We start from the raw sequence: 19,351 nt of genomic DNA on the forward strand, positions 1-19,351 counted from the left end.
GTGACATTCGCATTAGCTTTCGTACTTTTAGTTTATTAAGTTCAGAGCTCATAAGTGATTAGTTTACGATTAGCTTTATGACACGAACGATTGGTCTACTATGCCTATATATACATGCGCATTTTATACATGTTTATGATTAAATGTTTTTCGAATAATCAATAAATATTGCGCTGTCGACGTGACGGATGCGACTTCTCGGTGTAAAGCTATTGTACGTCATGAAGAAGCACGCCACGAGCTTTGCCAAATATCTCAGGCTAGACGAGGTCGCAATATAGTATGCGTACCTCTTTGGCCTACAGAACTGCATAATTTATCGTATGCAGCATTATCATAATATTCTGTAGCGATTAACATGCGAATATGCATGGCAAACCCCCTGTCAACGAGTGTAGATGACATCTCTTAGCGAAGTCTCGTCGCGGTTGAAGCGCGAGACAATGATAATACATCACCACAATGCACCGCTGCAAGCGACTGACAGCTAGATTCACTTCAAAACACCCGTCTAAGCGCTAAGAGCAAATTGACGAATCTAGCTGCCACCGACGTGCACCTATACATAATGGCGGATGACGGGAATACCAACTTAGGTGCGACAATCGGACGTTCGATACAATGATTCTTCCCTATCTTGTGAGGCGAGCGTCACTTGGCAGAAATCATCCGCTGCTGTCGAACGGCTTACAGCCACAGCCGCCGCATATCAACCCGCTCTGCGTACATGCCGCTGAGCATCGCGACCCTGCTGCCTGTCACGACGGCCTGTGTCGGATGGCCGACGAGCCTCGGCCCACACGCTCGTTTGCGTACGCCTCGTCGCACGGCAATAGCATGTCTGGATTTGACGCCGCAAGGTTACGCTAGCTCGTAGGCTGTAGGATCGCCACGGCTCGTTGGCGCTTAAGTTTATGCTGGTTGTTTTCTCTCCCTCCTTGCGATCTGTATCTTCTTTCACCCTCTTTGTCTCTTTATTCGCACACTGCCTCACTCTCTCTCTCTCTTCGTGTTGTTTCTCGTGTGTGTTTTGCGGGGGGGGGGGGTGCGTGCGTGCATGCGTACGTGTGCGTTTCCGCCCGTGTGTATGCCTTCCTGCAGTTTACTCTTTCATTCTCTCACTCGCTCGGCTTTTTGTCTTTTTCTCTCTCTCTCTCTCTTGCTCCCCTTCTCTATCTTTTGTTCGCGAACACACGACTCCCTTCTCCTCTCTCTCTCTCTCTCCTCTCTCTCTCTCTCTCTCTCTCTCCATTCAACTTCTCTCGCTCGCTCGTCTCGTTATTATCTTACATTCCTTTGCCCTTGTATTCGTTCTCCCAATATCTGAACGCTTATACTCTCTACGTTTTCTGCTGCGTTGTGCGTGTCGCGTGCATACATGTTCGTGCATCGTGCGTGCGCGCGCTGATGTGGCGTCACCCCAGCGGCGCGCCGACCTACGGCGAAATCCCTCCAGCCTCAGTTGTGTACTTCGCGCGGCCAAGCCGCGGCGCAGGGCCACCGGACGCCGAGTAGTGCACTCGCACCACGCCACGCCCCCGAAGAACCAAGGGCCAGCTCGTAGTACCGCAGAGAGTGACAGAAGCAGGAAATGCAGGCCCAGAGCCTGACGAGAGAGACAAGGGGTATAGGGAATCCGCCTAGCGATTACCAGAAGCACGAGGTGCCCAATCGCCACGATCGGGCGACCGTGTGTCAAATCCACTTCCTAGCTGTCCCTCTAATATCTCGTTTATCTATCCTCTCCCGATATCCCTCTTCATCTCTCTATATTTCGCCTCGCATTTTCCCTCTTCCTTTTTCTCTTTCTCTCCTACTTCGTTTGATCTCCTACCTATTCACGCTCAAGATATCTTAGCTCTTTGACTTTATGCAGCTGTGTGACATCTCTGTATCTGTATCTCTCTCTTCGTAGATGTTTACTTTTCTCACACAAGACGATGAACACTCTGTTGCGATAGAAATCTGGCAAAGCGTAGGCATTTCAGGGCAGCCGTGGCAATCTAAATTAACTTGATGAGTACAAGCGCCATCGTGTCTTAGCATTTCAGAGCCGCCATTTTGGTACTATAACTTAATGGCGCAGGTTGTAGATCTAGCCACGCATTATGATGTTCGTCGGAACACATAGACTTTTAAATCGATTTCACTGCGTTCAATTCGATCTGATCAGCATTGGCATGCTCTCCGTCATTTATCGGATTTATTCTCGTCAAATCCCGCGAGATCTCCATGATACTTTGTTTCTATGACTTGGAGTTTTATATTGTGTTCAAAACAGTGCTCAGCTAATTTACGCGTGGACTTGCGCTTATCATTGATTGCTTGCCAATTTATACATCCGGTAGCTATGCGATTTCGCTAATATAGATGGCGAAGACTATGGATTTTAGAATGCATTTTCGCTTAGCATCTACATTAAATACATAACTTAAACTTATACATATGAGTTCCCGTAACTGCATTTGTAATGTATTCGGTTTCAAACTTAGTATTAATTCAGTTTCGTGTACGTCTATTTTTACACGAATCTACGCAAAAATAACGTTAGTTTTCATTCATTCTAGTTTTCAAAAGCATCAAAATGGTCCCAGCTGTTTAGGCTTAAACAGTAAGTCACCGTTTTCTATTTGCACACATAACACATTTGAGACAAGTGATTGCTGTTAGGCATCTTTCTGTATTCCGCATTCCCTTATTATGTTATACTTTTCTTCTTGCTGAATATACTGATTCTAATACTTACCATTATTTAATTTAATTCCGAAACAATAGATCATATACAGTCTACCAATCTTAATAATGTATTGTTATTTATATCTATCTAGTCTATCATATCTTATCTACTATCTATCGATCATCCATCTTCCATCCATCCATCCATCCATCCCAATTCCATCCTCTATCGATCTATCCTCCATTCATCCATCCTCTATCCCATTCATCCATCCATCCATCATCCATCCATCATCCTCCATCCATCCATATCCATCCCTCCAATACCATCCATCAATCATCCATGCATGCATGATAGCATCCATCCATCCATCCATCCACCATCTATTCCATCCATCCATCCATCCAATCTGCATCCATCCATCCACCCACCATCCATCCATCCATCATCCATCCATCATCATCCATCACTACATCCATCCATCCATCCATCCATCTATCCATCCATCCATCCATTCATCCAATCCATCCATCATCCATCATCCATTCACTCCCATCCATCCATCATCACCATCCAATCCACCCACCTTTATCTATCTATTACATATCTATCCTATCTGATGGGGGGGGAGACAGCATAACGCGTTGCACGTCTTGCCCCCTCCCTCCGCTGCTAGCATGCGCTTAGCGTGAATGCAGCTGCCGTTAACTCATAGCGTCTCACACGCAATCATATCACGCCATTACTGCGCGCCGATCACCGTGCTATCCAGGCAGCCGACCAGCTCCACACAACAACACCGCCTCACACTCACCACTCACATACAGACAGTAGGGACGGCGACCGCGCGCTGTATATAACCAGACGACGCGAAATAGAAACGTATATATCGTATCAATTCATCGTTACCCTGTTAATTTAACCTTCGCATATTTTTCCCGTTTCCTTTTCTCGCCGTTCACGAAGTCCGCACACGTACGCGACTATTTAATTAGCATTATGCATCGCGTGCTGTCCGCCGTTTGTACTGTTTATTTAATTATACACAGCAGAAACGGCCGGTGATGTCACTCTCGGTTTGGTCGATGGCGTATCTATAATGATCGGTTCGCACCACGTTGACGCGCGAGGTACCTACCCCCTCCCCCTTCCTCCTCTCACCGGCTCCCCGCTCTAGTGCACACACACACTCCCACACAATCTCCCGCTCACCCACCCGCTCCCCTGCTTTACCGCCCACTCCCCTTGCTCCCTTGCTCCCTTGCTTCTGGGGTCTCTTAACTGCCTCCCTGCATACCCAACTATCATCCCGCCCTCCCACCCTTTCGCTCCCGCTCTCTCAGCCGTTCCCCTCGTTCCATCAGCTTCCCTTCCTCTTTCCAACCCGCTCTCCTACCCACTCCTCCCCCTCCCTGCCGCCAGCACGCCTCTCAACCTCCTGATGGTCTGCCTTGGCTTCTTCTAGGAGCAACATTAAGGAGGAGCGCCACGAGGAGCGCGGGACGGCAGAGAGGCACGGACACGGGGCCGAGGAGACACCGAAGGATCTTCGTCACAGCGTCCTCGCGGAGAAGGACAGCCGTCGACACAACGTGCCAGCCAGCAATGGTACCGATAGCATGTCATACTGTGAGCTGCCGCCATCACATATACCGCGCAAGCAATATCTATCTCTATATCTATCTATATATCTATCTAGTTCTCTCTCTCTCTCTCTCTTTCTATATATATATATATATATATATATATATATATGAATATGAAGTCCCATCAAATTAGGTTATACTACCATCTATAAATATTCGCTATATGAATTATGTATACTGAACACTAAAGCGATGTAACATTGTTTCCTTTAGTGACAATTCCATTAGCTTTCGTCTTTTATTAAAGTTCAGAGCTCATAAGTGGTATAGTTACGATTAGCTTTATGACACGAAGGTTGGTCTACTATGCCTATATATACATGCGCATTTTATACATGTTTGTGATTAAATGTTTTTCGAATAATCATAAATATTGCGTGTCGAGTGGACGGATGCGACTTCTCGGTGTAAAGCTATTGTACGTCATGCAAGAAGCACGCACGAGCTTTGCCCAAATATCTCAGGCTAGACCGAGGTCGCAAATATGTATGCGTACCTCTTTGGCCTACAGAACTGCCTAATTTATCGTATGCAGCATTATGCATAATATTCTGTAGCGATCACATGCGAATATGCACTGGCAAACCCCCTGTCAACGAGTGTAGAAGTTGACATCTCTAGCGAAGTTCTCGCGCGGTTGAAGCGCGACGACATGAAATACATACCACAATGCACACGCTTGAAGCGATGACAGCTAGATTCACTTCAACACCCGTCTAGCGCAAGAGCAAATACGAATCTAGTGCCACCGACGTGCACGTATACTAATGGCGATGACGGGAATACCAACTAGGTGCGACAATCGGCGTTCGATGACAATGATTCTTCCCTATCTTGTAGGCGAGCGTCACTTGGAGAAATCTCCGCTGCTGTCGAACGGCTACAGCCACCAGCCGCCGCATATCAACCCGCTGCCGTACATGCCGCTGAGCCATCCGCCGACCCTGCTGCCTGTCACGACGGCTGTGTCGATGGCGACGAGCCTCGCCCACACGCTGTCGTACCGCTCGTCGCACGGCAATAGCATTCTGGATTTGATGTCGCCAAGGTACGCTGAGCGTAGCTGTAGGATTCGCCACGGCTGTTGGCGTTAAGTTATGCTGGTGTTTTTCTCTCCCTCTTGCGATCTGTATCTCTTTCACCCTCTTTGTCTCTCTTTCATTCGCACACTGCCTCACTCTCTCTCTCTCTTCGTGTGTTTCTTCGTGTGTGTGTTTGGGGGGGGGGGTGCGTGCGTGCATGCGTACATGTGCGTTTCCGTGCGTGTGTATGCCTTCCTCAGTTTCTCTTTCATTCTCTCACTCGCTCGGCTTTTTGTTCTCTCTCTCTCTCTCTCTTCTCCCCCTTCTCTATCTTTTGTTGCGAACACACCGACTTCCCTTCTCCTCTCTCTCTCTCTCTCTCTCTCTCTCTCTCTCTCTCTCTCTCTCTCTCCCATTTCAACTTCTCTCGCTCGCTCGTCGTCGTTTATTATCTCTACATTCCTTTCCGCCTTTGTATTTCGTTCTCCCAATATCTGAACCTATACCTCTCTCGTTTCTGCTGCGTGTGCGTGTCCGCGTGCATACATGTTCGTGCATGTGCGTGCGCGCGTGCATGTGTGTGTGTCAAATCCACTTCCTACTGTCCCTCTAATATCTCGTTATCTATCTCTCCGATTCCCTCTTCATCTCTCTATATTTCCGCCTCGCATTTTCCCTCTTCCTTTTTCTCTTTCTCTCCTGACTTCTTTTTGTCTCCGTACCTATCCCGCTCAAGAGATCTTAGAGCTCTTTGCACTTTATGCAGCTGTGTGCACCTCTCTGTATCTGTATCTCTCTCTTCGTAGATGTACGTTATTCCTCACACAAAGACGATGAACATCTAGTTCCGATAGGAAATCTAGCAAAGCTTAGGCATTTCAGGGCAGCCGGGCAATTATAATTAACTGGATGAGACAAGCGGCATCGTTGGTCTTAGCATTTCAGAGCCGCCATTTTGGTTACATCACTTATGGCGGCAGGTGTAGATATAGCCATGCATTATGATGTTCGCTCGGGAACACATGAGGTTTTAAATACGATTTCACTGCGTTCAATTCCGATTGATCAATTGGCATGCGTCTCGTGATTTATCGGATTTATTCTCGTCAAATCCCGCGAGATTCTCCAGATACTTTGTTTCTATAGACTTGGGGTTTTGAAATTGTGTCAAAGACAGTGCTGTAATTTACGCGTGGCTTTGCGGCTATCATTGAATTGCTTGCAATTATACATCCGGCTAGCTATGGATTTCGCTAATATAGATGCAAGACTATGGATTTTAGAAATGCATTTTCTTAGCATCTAATTAAATAGCATAATTAATATAATAATGAGTTCGTAATGCATTTTGTAATGTATTCGTGTTTCAAACTAGGTATAATTCAGTTTCGTGTACGTGTATTTATAACGATCTACGCAAAATAACGTTAGTTTTCATTTCATTCTAGTTTCAAAAGATCAAAATGTGTCCCGAGCTTGTTTAGGCTTAAACAGTAAGTCACCTTTTACGGATTGTGCACACATAACACATTGGAGACAAGTGATTGCTGTTAGGGGCATCTTTCTCTTGTATTCCCGCATTCCCTTATTATGTTATACTCTTTCTTTCTTGTTCTGAATTACTGAATTCTAAATTACTTTACGCATTATTTAATTTAATTCCGAAACAATAGATCATATACAGTCTACCAATCTAGTAATATGTAATTGTTATCTTATTATCTATCTATCTATCTATCTATCTAACTATCTATCGATCCATCCATCCATCCATCCATCCATCCATCCATCCATCCATCCATCTATCGATCTATCCATCCATTCATCCATCCATCTATCCATTCATCCATCCATCCATCCATCCATCCATCCATCCATCCATCCATCCATCCATCCATCCATCCATCCATCCATCCATCAATCCATCCATGCATATGGCGCGTTAAGAGTAAGCGTGGTTTAGAGCCGTGTTAAGAGTAGAGCAGTATCGTTAGGCAGGAACTCTGCTCACTTCAAAGACATTGTTGCGCCGTGTCGCGCAGGTGGGGCTGTCAATGATATTTTTCCTGCGTATTATTTTGCCATTTATCACCTCATTAGTGCAAATGATTTACAGTTCGAGGAGCGCCATGGATTTCCTCCTTCGTTCAAATTACGCGCGTCGCCTTAGTTCGCACTGATTACCGGTCCGCTGCGCATTTTGTATTTGGTTTTATTCGTGCGACCGGCCGTTTTAGCAATTGACAGCAAATATTGCCTGAACAAACACAAAACGATATATATCAAATTGTTGCCTCAGATATTTTCGCGTAATGCATTTACCTAATCTATGTCAATACGGGCGCTGTCGGATCGGATGGTCTTGCGCTGCGGACGTGACAATAACGATACGATGACGCGACGGAGACGCTGTCTGCCAGCCGAGAAAACTCTTTGCACGAAACGTTTTTAAAACATTAGGCTGCGAGCCGTTCCGTCCATTTTATTCATGATATCATCATTGCGGGGTCTGCCAACGCTCTCTTCGCGCGCGATTTTTAAAAAAGGCCAATTCGAAATCAATTTCACCTGGACGCGATGCCGACGTCGCGGTCGGGCAGCAGCTTGCCGTGCGCGCCGCGCGCGGTTCGAGCAGTTGTTGTTATACGGACAGAAACACGGGCCGCAATCAAGCATTATCACTGAGGCGAAACCGCCGGGATCAACACGAGCGGCCCGCCTATCTGCCCGAGCGATCAGCGGTTAGACGCAGTCGCTGTTGAAATCAGAACCGTTGGCGTGATAGCCAGCCCTACGGAGTGGTATGGATCGCGATCGACGGCGCTGGGCCCCGGGTCGATGATCAAGTGCAGAACATTATTGTGGTAGACAATATCTTCGCTTGAAATGCGATCAGGTTATTCGGGATACTATTTGCGTGATGTCATCAACTAAGTACTTACAATCAGTTGGTATCAATACACGGGCAGATTTTAGACAGACGTGAATTTGTTAGACGTGTGTTTATTCTAACCACAGTTTTGGTTTTAGGTCACTTTAACATCGTCAAGCTGAGCTATGCCATGGCGTTCGTAAGCCACGTCTGTTCGTACGGATCCGTCCGTCCGTCCCGTCCGTCCGTCAAACATTTTGCCTACGCGTCACACGATAACTCAGGAACCGTTTGGCCACATTGTTTAAAATTGGATAGTTTGTTACTGACTATTTGCTTCCTATATTTAAACGTCTATTTTGAGCACGCCAGTCGACGTAACTTTCGCAGTCACGCAATTTTTTGGCAAAAATGGGAATTGCCATGAGTCGTCAGCTTCAATTGGATTTTGCTATTTTTGGTATTGTGAATGAAATAAGGGCTAGGGGTTTTGATATTTAAATTTTTTTTATGCAAATTAGGTTAGGGTTTGCGCAATTATATACCATATTATATGCACAAACAGTCTGTGGTGTCACAACTCGTTGCTAGGTTTTGTTTTACAAGATTCCATTGACAGTATCTTTTAATGCCAAAATTGGTAATTCCTCCACCCTGCCGATAACAACGTCTATATAGAGTAATAGTTTTACAAAACATTGTCGGGAACGCAAGCATAACCCTATTTATTTCAAAACGCCATCGTACAAAGCGAAGTATATAGCGGCCATCTACGGTCACAATTGTGGATTCATTTGTTATTAAATTTATTATTGCGATATACAGATTTGGCAATCGTCTCTATAAGTACGTCGATGCGTTGCTCATTAAAACTGACTTCTTTCTTACTACTCATTTGTGTCCTTTTTTGTGCGTGAGCTATTGTGTCATTACCACTATCATTAAAGTTGCATCAGCGTAGGAGTGAGGGTATATCTGCGTGCAGAACGGCGAGTAGGTTAGCAGTGACAATTCGCGGCTAAAAAAGATTACGCCTATTAAACTGTTTGTAATCTGTGGTTCTGCACCGCATCTCCCAAGGAGCGAGTCTACGAACGTAGAGCACAGGATACGACGTAAAGGTTAAAACTGAACGCCATCGTCTAATCCGCAATCGTCATACAGTTTAATGTGATCTTTGTATTGTACCACGTAAGCGACAACTTGTCGCAATATATACTTCATATCCGTTAAACGTTATGAGGAAAATGCAGCCTGTATTACATTTAGCAGCGCTTAAACGAGAAGCTTAAACGATTTGTGCGAGTGCGCAAGCTAGGTACGGAAACGTAGCGCCATACTTTTGTCGTGCAATCCTTACCAACGTCCTGCGGAAGATTTCGAATTTCTACGACATTTAACGCGTTGCGATTTAGCCCGGCGCGGCATCTGCTAGCGCTTTGCGGTCGCTCGATCACGCGGTTATCACGTGTGACGGCGCGCGCGCGGGATAAACACGCTGATCGCGAGAAATCTCGCCCGATAATCGCGGGCGGGCCTCGGGCCCGGTCGTAAATCACCACGCGCGTGTGCACACAATCGGTATTACGAGTAGCGCGCGCGGTCCGCCTACAATGGCCGCCGTCTCACGTGACCGCGTGCGCGGCGCCCGGGTGTCCGCATTGAAAAACAAAGCGCGAGAAATTCTTGGTCCCGCGCGTCCGTCATGTTGACAAGGGGGTGGAGGCAGATTCGCCCGGTGCGCCACACACGGGCGTCAATTTAAGCCCGACCTTTCCTGCGATCGTGTAGGCAGATTCATTGGCTTCAATTCTCACCGCATTCATCGACAAAGTTTGGTTGTAGCATGCAGTATATATATACTATATATATATATATATATAATAAATACTTAGCAGAGAGAGAGACTGAGAGACGAGAGCAGAGCATGAGAGGAGAGGAGAGAGAGAGTGGGGGACAGAGCAAGCGATGTGGCAATATTAGAAGAGGGGAGCAGACAGCATAACGCGTTGCACGTCTTAGCCCCCCTCCCTCCGCTGCTAAGCATGCGCTTAGCGTGAATTGCAGCTGCCGTTACTCCATAGCGTCTCACACGCAATCATTATCACGCATTACTGCGCGCCGCATCACCGTGCTATCCAGGCAGCGACCAGCTCACACAACAACACCGCCTTCACACTCACACTCACATACAGACAGTATGGGACGGGCGATTCCGCGCCGCTGTATATAAACAGCGACGCCGGAAGATAGAAACGTATATAATGTATCAATTCATCGTTACCCTAGTTAATTTAACCTTCGCATATTTTCCCGTTTCTTTTTCTCGCCGTTCACGAAGTCGCCACACGTACGGACTATTTAAATTTTAGCATTATGCATCGCGTGCTGTTCCGCCGCTTTGTACTGATTTATTTAATTATTACACAGCAGAAACGGCCGGTTGCATGTCACTCTCGGTTTGGTCGATGGTATCATATAATAGATCGAGTTTCGCAACCACGTTTGACGGCGAGGTACCTACCCCCTCCCCTTCCTCCTTACTCACGCTCCCTCTAGTGCACATCACACACTCCCAACACAAATTTCCCGCCTCACCACCCGCCTTCCCCTGCTTTTACGCGCCCACTCCCCTTGCTCCCTTTGCCTCCCTTGCTTCTGGGCGTCTCTTAACTGCCTCCCTGCATTACCCATACATTCATCCCGCCCTCCCCACCCTTTCGACCCGCTCTCTCAGCCCCATCTCCCGCTCGTTTCCCTCAGCTTCCCTTCCATCTTTCAACCGCTTCTACCCACTCCTCCCCTCCGCGCCATCACGCCTCATCACTCCTGAATTGGTTTGCCTTGGGCTTCTTTCTAGGAGCAACATTAAGAGGAGCGCCACGAGGAAGCGCGGGACGCAGAGGAGGCAACGGAACACGGGCGAGGAGACACCGAAGGATCTTCGTTCACAGCGATCCTCGCGGAGAAGGGACAGCCGTCGGACACAACGTTGCAGCCAGCAATGGTACGATAGCATGTTCATCTGTGAGCTGCGCCATCAATATACCGCGCAAGCAGATATTATCTTAGTATCTATCTGATATATCTTCTATGTTCTCTACTCTCTCTCTCTCTCTTTTCTATAAGATATATATATATATTATTAATTATTATTGGTTTATATGACAAAATATCGTAGCGATATAAAATAGATGATTTTGTAATCGATTTTGTACTTGTAATTTGATCCGGTTGGCCGTATTGTGTGGTGCTGGTGTGTGGTGCGTGTGTGTGCGTGCGCGCGTCGCGTGCGTGCTGTATGTGTGTGTGGTGTGAGTGACGTGCGTGTGGTCGGCGTTGCGCTGCGTGCGTTGTCTGGTGTGGCGTTACGTGAGTGTGTTAGTGTGCCATGTGTTGTGCTGTGCGTAGGCGTGCGTCAGCTGCGTGGTGTCTGCATGTATGTGCTTGTCTGTATGTTTGAGGGAGTATGTGTTGTGCCTATATATATCGAGCCGAACGTGTAGCAGCATGGGATGCAAGACGCAAAGGTTCAGATAATTGCGTGTCCTTAATTGCAAGTGGCTATTCGCTTTTGGTAGTCTCAAAGGTGCTCGGTGAAGTGAAGTGCTATTAGAACCTAAAAATACAACTCATGAGATATAAATATGAAGCACTCAATTACTCACGCCTACGTCTATAGTTTCCGACGCGGTTTTTATTGAAAAGTTGGATTCATTATATTGAGATCTTTTTAAATCCCAACGAAGGGTTTTTATTAATCAAGCTGCCAAACGAGTTGCGAAAAATCTATTTAAATTTAATTTCAGAAGAGGTCCTCGACGTTTCTCTGAATGTATTTCTAAGAGCTCATTGGACAACGAAATTAAGCTAAAATGGACCAAAAATATTTCAACCAGCCGAAGCTTTCTGGGTTGTCACGCATTACAAACCTATATATATATATATATATATATATATATATATATATATATAATATATATAATTATATAACTATATTCAGAAGTAGATAATGAGGCGAGGGAGTGTACTTCGATAAACAAGGGAAAATCGTCATTTACTGGCCGTTTGAATGCCTACGATTTACTACGGTAAGTCAACAAACTTGAGCTCAAATCGTCACACCAGTACATTCGCTAGCAGTCGTGCGAATCGTTTCGTCGTATACATCACAATTCGGAGGATACAGACTAAAAACGTACGACACGATTATCCATTCTTGCTTGCAGCAAACGAATGTATAAACGCCCTAACTTGAAGAAAAAAGGCAGCTACCAGCGAAGCCACACCGCAGTCCGCCGAGGAAGCAAGAGTGACAAGATGGATCGCTAGTAGCTGCATTTTGTTTCAGTCAGGCGGTTTATAGCATTCGCTTGTGCTGGCAATCAGATGGAATATCGTGTCGTACGTTTTAGTCTGTGCATCTCCAGATGTGGTGTATACCGAGGCAATTCGATTTTGTACGATTGCTTAGGCGAATCGTACTGTGTACGATTGAGCTTCACGTTGGTTGAGTTACGGTAGGAAATCGTAAGTATTCTAAGGCCTAGAGTAATGACAAATTCCCTGGTTTATTGCAAGTCACACTTCCTTCCCTATTATCTACTCTTTCTGACTATATATATATATATATATATATATATAAACATGTTTATTTATGTCATTCTAGCATAACACGCGCGATAATCGTTATACACAAACACGTACGCGCCAGCGCATACACGCGTGCACGCAGCGTGTACCGACAACGCAACGCACACACGATTATATATATATATATATATATATATGATATATATATAGATATGATATATGACGTAAAGATCAGTAGCCGCCATTAAAATGCTGATGCAGCCAAACGTTAATTACTCTAATTATAAAATTCGTAGAAAGAACGCATATTAGTGAAGATTAATATTAAGATTCATTCATTCGGTATTATAATTGTATAGGTTCGCCTTTGCTCTGGCCTGAGCGCAGGTGCCAGCAGATTTACACACTTTGGACTGCCTTGTTTATGCACTGATCGTATAATAATTTATTCAGTTGTCTGAAAAAAAATATTCGCCATTCTAATGCCGAAGAATAAGGCGAATCGGAAATCGTAGCTGGTGTATATGCATACCGACATGTGCGGCGACTGGCCGCGTGTTGCGGTACTTACGCTTGTTTCGCAGTAGCAGAGCGCAAAGGGGCCTTATCTACAGAACAAAGCGCGACATTTGCGCACGAAGTTATACTTGCAGTTGTGTTGTGAATAAACCTATTTATCAGCTTAAAATAATAATGGACACTTATTGTATGATGCGAGCTCAGTTTAAAGTGCAGTGAAGTCATGCACCGATCGCCAATCGGTGTGCGGAAGCAACCAGATTATGATGGCGAAGCAGTAGACATGCCTGCGCTATTGTCTTGGCCGCCAGGTATAATGGGGGCCATTGTTATTCATCATTACGAATGCGCAGTCTATTATGTGCTTCGTTCATATTTCATAAGTCTTTCTCTCGCATAACATTCATGAGCATTATCTCGAACGGTGCAGAAATGCATAGGATATATCATTTCTGCACCGTCAGACTATATGCTTATTGAATCGTTATACTTACTATATATATACACTATAATATATATATGATATAGCGTGGGTTATAGGTTTAGGCGTTTGGGTGTTTGTGTGTCGACGTGCGCGTGCTTTGCGTGTGTGTTGTGTGGTATGCGTGTGTCCGCACATGTTTAGTAGATAATTTGATTTATTATAAGTCGGTTATCAACAAGCCCACGTCGTACCGATTGCATGTAAAGATGATGATCTTTAACAAAAAATGCTGTATGAGCAGTTTTTTGCCGATCGTTCAAAACGTTCCGTTTGCTTAAACGAACGTTCACAAAAGGAGACGTACGATCGAGATGTGACATGCATGGATGCTGACGTGTATAGACAGTAACGCAAATGCATCGATCTACGCCTGAGAGATCGGTACTGGTTAGACACGCGAGAGGGCGCGAGAAAGGAAAAATTAAAAGACGATACGATTAATCGATGACCACGTAGTCGATTACAGGGCCGTGGCGCGATGCGTACGTGTGATTTCACTACTTGAGCCTGATTCACGAATTAGCGAACCACGGACGTATGGGACGCATATCTATTGACATTTTTCGCTATAGCGGTTTCAGACCTTTGTACAATAAAACGAGGCCCGTTTTCTGTATCGCACAACTGGTTACTTTACGATGTTTCGTGAAAGCCCACATACAAGTATACACACACACATACACGCACGCACGCAACGCCACGCACACACACTCACGCAGGAACGCACGCACGCACGCACACACCACACACACACACACACACACACACACACACACACACACACATGATATATATATATATACATAATTATAATATACATATATATGAGTGAGCATAAAATTGTGTAGACAATGGGCTTGTTTGTTCGTGTATATACGACTGAATGCTAGATACGTCCTTACGCGACCTCGACTCAATTAAAATTTATCTCTTTCAGGAGTTGAGACGCATACAGACTGTAAAATTTAATTCTTTTCGTAACGAGGAAATGTATGCATGCGCGCTGTAGCTATAATTGAGCGCGAGAGTATGTCTTTGCCGATGGTGCATTTTAGTTCCAACTATATAACGATGTTAATGATGCACGCTGGATGATTAATTGCGTTTAATTAATGGTCTTCTGCCCAACTGGTGCACTCAAAGTACAGTTAGATACAGCTTCAGTTGACAGCGCCTAATAATTCCTCGTGCGACCGAGTGACATGTATCGATTCGATTTCATAATTTAGCTGGTCCGTAAGTTTTAACCCATTCCGGGCCAATTTTTATCGATAAAGAAGCTACGAATGCGTGTGTGTACGTGTCGTGTAGTGCAGAGTGAGAGTAGTGAGTGAGAGTGAGAGTGAGGGAGTGATGCAGTTAGGTGAGTGTGAGTGACTGAATGTGAGTGAGTGAGTGACGTTGAGTGGAGTGACGTGACGTGAGTGAGGGTGAGTGAGTGAGTGAGTGAGTGAGTGAGTGAGTGACGTGAGTGAGTGAGTGACGGTGATGAGTGGAGTGAGTGAGTGAGACTGTGAGTGAGTGAGTGAGCGAGCGGAGCGAGTGAGTGTTGCGTGCGCTGCTGTGCGGCGTGCGTGCGCGTGCGTGCGTGCGTGCGTACGTGCTGCGTGCGTGTGATGTGTGTGTGTTGTGTGAGCGCGCGCGCATGTGTGGTGTGTGTGTGTATGTGTGTGTGTGTGGGGGGGTTCTTAAAAGTGTCTTTTTTATTTTGTTATTGAGTATATAATCAATATTGACTACCGTACGGGCAGGCAAATAAACGACCGCGCGTGCATATCGTGTTGTAATTTTAACTGTTGATTTGTTTTGTCTCTTTGTTTGCTTGTTTGTTTGTTGATTGGTTGGCATTGCACGTTTTTGATAGGTATGTTTTTATTAGTAGGTTGATTGGTGTCTCGAATGTTTTGTGTTGGTTACTATTTTTATATTTCTCTGAGCACATCTTTGTAGCAAAATTTGGCAATGCGAAAATCTCGAAAAAGGTGTTGACGAATTTTGTCTATATGTTGCATTAATAATTTTCCAGGGCACCACGTGATAAACGGGCTGGCATCACTGATGAATGGAAAGGAAGATAGTGATGATAGTGATGAAGAGAGAGATACAGGTATTTTTCCATATGAATTATGTAAAGGAACCGTGTACCTATTTTGCCATCTAATGGAAATTGGACGTATTTAAACAAAGGATTTGTCACCGAAAAATCATCGTAAAATTTATATTAAAGACATGAATATGTTAATGAATATTTTATGAATATTAATGATTTTATCGACTTTTGCCGCCGTTAACTCTCTATCTCTCACTACGCATCTCGATTAGCATAAAAAATTTCGAAAATTAAAATCAGAGTAGCAACAATATGCAAGCTCCTTAACTTTGTTTCGCCTAGCTTATTAATAATGACAGGATTTTTTATCGGTGCGCCGTGCGGCCTGCGTTGGCTATAGTTACCCTGGCAGCTGGCGTCTCAAATTCCACTCGTCGCTTCGTCACGATCGGCAGGCAGTTCACTGTCGAGTAAAGCCCGCTGAAACAAACGCTCTCCGACAGGCACGCGCAGCCTCGTCTCACTCACTGCGAAATTCAACCGAGTGAATCTCTTCTCGCGTGTTTCTGTTTATACGATTCGTAGTATTTTAGCTATACTAGTGTAGCGTCGTATAATCTTTTGATAGTTTTGTACAATAGATAGTGCGGGGGTTCTATGTTTGCGCATGCGTGAACGGTGGTTCGAACGCATAAAAAAATATTTTACGCCTGTTGCTATATCGCCGATAGAACGCGTTTACGATTTATTTTCATATATTCTCTGGTTAATGTGTAGTAGAGAATTTAATACGTGCTCATGTGCAATGGCGTGCAGAGTCGCATGTGACGCGCTGTAGCCCGCAGGAGCAATATGGCGGACATTTGTTCCGACGTGAGGGAATGCGTACACGCGCATCACACGTGCGATCGCTGCCTCTGTAATGATTTAAAGCGCGATATACTGGCGAAGCAATCACGGGAATCGTTGGCGCCCTTATACTGGACTCGGTGCAGCCGCTCGCGCCGCGTGAGCACGCAATCAGAATGCTCATTGTTCGCGTCATGAAACATAGATGAAATGCGTAGTGTTCGCATAGCACGGCACAGCAAATGTCGACGCGAGCGACCATTGTCGCCGCGTGTAAATGAATGGAGTTGATTCGTAACGGTTTAGTTTCGCGCTGAAGAGATTCCGTTGGCAACCCGCGTGAGAATGAGACGCGGTTCGCAGTCGTGATGGCCATCGCCTGCACACAAACATGGCTGCCCATACACACAAACATGGCCGCCACCTGCACACAAACATGACCGCTCATACACACAAACATGGCCGCCCATGCACGCCAGCGCCATCTGTGTGCAGCGGCCGTGGCGACGATTACCGTTGAATTGAATAGCAGGAATCGGGAGGAGGAACAGCCTGAGGGTACGTTACAAGATCTAGAGGTTTCGCTCTGGCAACACTCGTTCCGTTTCCAGACCATCCTTCCTTTTCCTGGATAATCACATCCTCCCCGAGCATCCAGGACCGGGATAATTTCACACCTGGCCACATCCGGACTCTCTCGCACTACACGCGTGTGACTTGTAGTGTGAGAAATCGTGTCGCCATCGAGGAAACACCGTCGTCATCAAATCAGGTAGAATTCAACAAAAATCTTTTTTTCATATCGTTGCAGATCTGAGCGAAGCTGCTGACGTCACCAGCTCCGGCAACGCGGCCGAGGATAAGCACCACGCCAGCCTCGCCTACGTGTCGGGCCCCGAGACCCACGGCATATCTTCCACGGAGACGCTGCTGATGAACATTCAAGGTCTGCTGAAGGTCGCCGCCGACAACGCGCGCCAGCAAGAGAGACAGGTCAACTACGAGAGAGGTACCACACCACACACAACACACACAACACACACACACACGCACACGCCACACATCACACACTCACTCACTCACACACGACCCACACCACACAACACACACCACACACACCACGGCACACACGCCACAACGCACTCACACACACACACACACACACACACACAACACGCACGCACGCACGCACGCACGCACGCACGCACGCACGCACGCACGCACACACACACCCATGATAATATATATATCTATATGCGCGGTAATAGAGTTTGTAGAATTTCATTAAAAAATCATCCAAGCGCACTGGTATGCATTTCTCATATACATATGCATTTTTTATATTCATAGTGCACGTATGCGCTTTTCTTCAAGAATTGCACGCTTGACATAGCTATATATCATGCGCATTTTAGACGTTTTCTTATTGCCTGCCGCAATTTATCATTTCGCGTTCATGTTCTTGTCACTGCGTCCCGGTGAATTCCAGCGCCAAATAAAAACAGTTGTCGCGGTCTTTAAGTCACAGCAGAGCCTACTAGTCACGCGCAAGTGCGCATGCGCACAAATCCCACAGCAGGGAGGGGGAATTTGGCGACCCGTGACGCATGTGTTTCTGTTGCAGCCGAACTTAAGATGGAGTTGCTGAGAGAGAGGGAGCTGAGAGACAACCTGGAGAAACAGCTCGTGGAGGAGCAGAAGATGAGAAGTAAGGACTGCCTCTCCTCTTCGCATCGTTCCCTCACACGCTCACAGATAATTACAGATAATAAGAGTAGATTCTTGTTCTATAGCCTAGACGCTGCTGTGAATTACAGTGTGTGATGAACCTGTGCTAATGCTCGACTGCTTTGTGTAGACTACTTGTCAGCTACCTATATATTAGTCTGCAGCATGGATAGTAAAGAGATCATTCTCACAGGAGGTCTGGGAAAGTGGGAAACATAGCATACCCATTGTATAATTGGTCTGTTACGATGAAATGATAGTATTATAGCTATGGAATATTTTTTATGTATGATAGGTACACTGAGGATATATAAATTACATTAAATTCCTGTCGAACCGGCAACCTTGTAGGCCTACGCCGACGTCACACGTGTACTAAATACGAAACAATACATTAAGTTTCACACAGATCTCAATTGTGACGCACAGAGTGGTTGCTGGGTTACTTGCAGTATTCAGTATGTTACATGAAGCGGTCAATGTATTTCAAACAGTGGTATATGCAGTGGTACATAGGTTGAATACAGTGATCGATGAGTTTCGTGTAGTCGTAGGTTTATGCTGCGTTCATACGACCGTCATTTCATTGTGTTTAGTCCTGATTGGGTTTCATAGTGAGCTATAAATGTGGGCGCATTGAAATTTCGTAGCAACGCACGCAGCGACTAATAATAGCTTTGCCAGAACATCGCTTCTTGTGGCTATACTATCAGGATAACGTGATACATAGACATACAAAGATACACACACACGCGCGCGCACCCGCACACTTACACTTACACCCACACGCGCGGACGCACGCACACACATACGCGCACACACGCGCACACACACACACACACACACACACACACACACACACACACACACACACACACACACACACACGCGTGCGTACACCCACCCGCTCA

General features: G+C 45.7%; 1 protein-coding gene across 1 annotated transcript in view; it reads left to right on the plus strand.

Moving 5' to 3' along the window:
- Positions 1–827: 827 nt before the first annotated feature.
- The window catches only part of LOC106806152, a 21,411-nt gene continuing 2,887 nt past the window's right edge, over positions 828–19,351 (plus strand). Inside the window, exons 1-5 of the mRNA XM_014808015.1 lie at positions 828–860; positions 4,143–4,285; positions 15,840–15,920; positions 17,524–17,721; positions 18,337–18,420. Coding sequence (XP_014663501.1) covers positions 838–860; positions 4,143–4,285; positions 15,840–15,920; positions 17,524–17,721; positions 18,337–18,420 — 529 coding nt within the window. The 5' untranslated portion in view covers positions 828–837. The remainder of the gene's footprint in view (positions 861–4,142; positions 4,286–15,839; positions 15,921–17,523; positions 17,722–18,336; positions 18,421–19,351) is intronic.

Source organism: Priapulus caudatus, unplaced genomic scaffold (assembly GCF_000485595.1).
Source record: "Priapulus caudatus unplaced genomic scaffold, Priapulus_caudatus-5.0.1 Scaffold144, whole genome shotgun sequence".
In the NCBI taxonomy this organism is placed as follows: domain Eukaryota; kingdom Metazoa; phylum Priapulida; class Priapulimorpha; order Priapulimorphida; family Priapulidae; genus Priapulus; species Priapulus caudatus.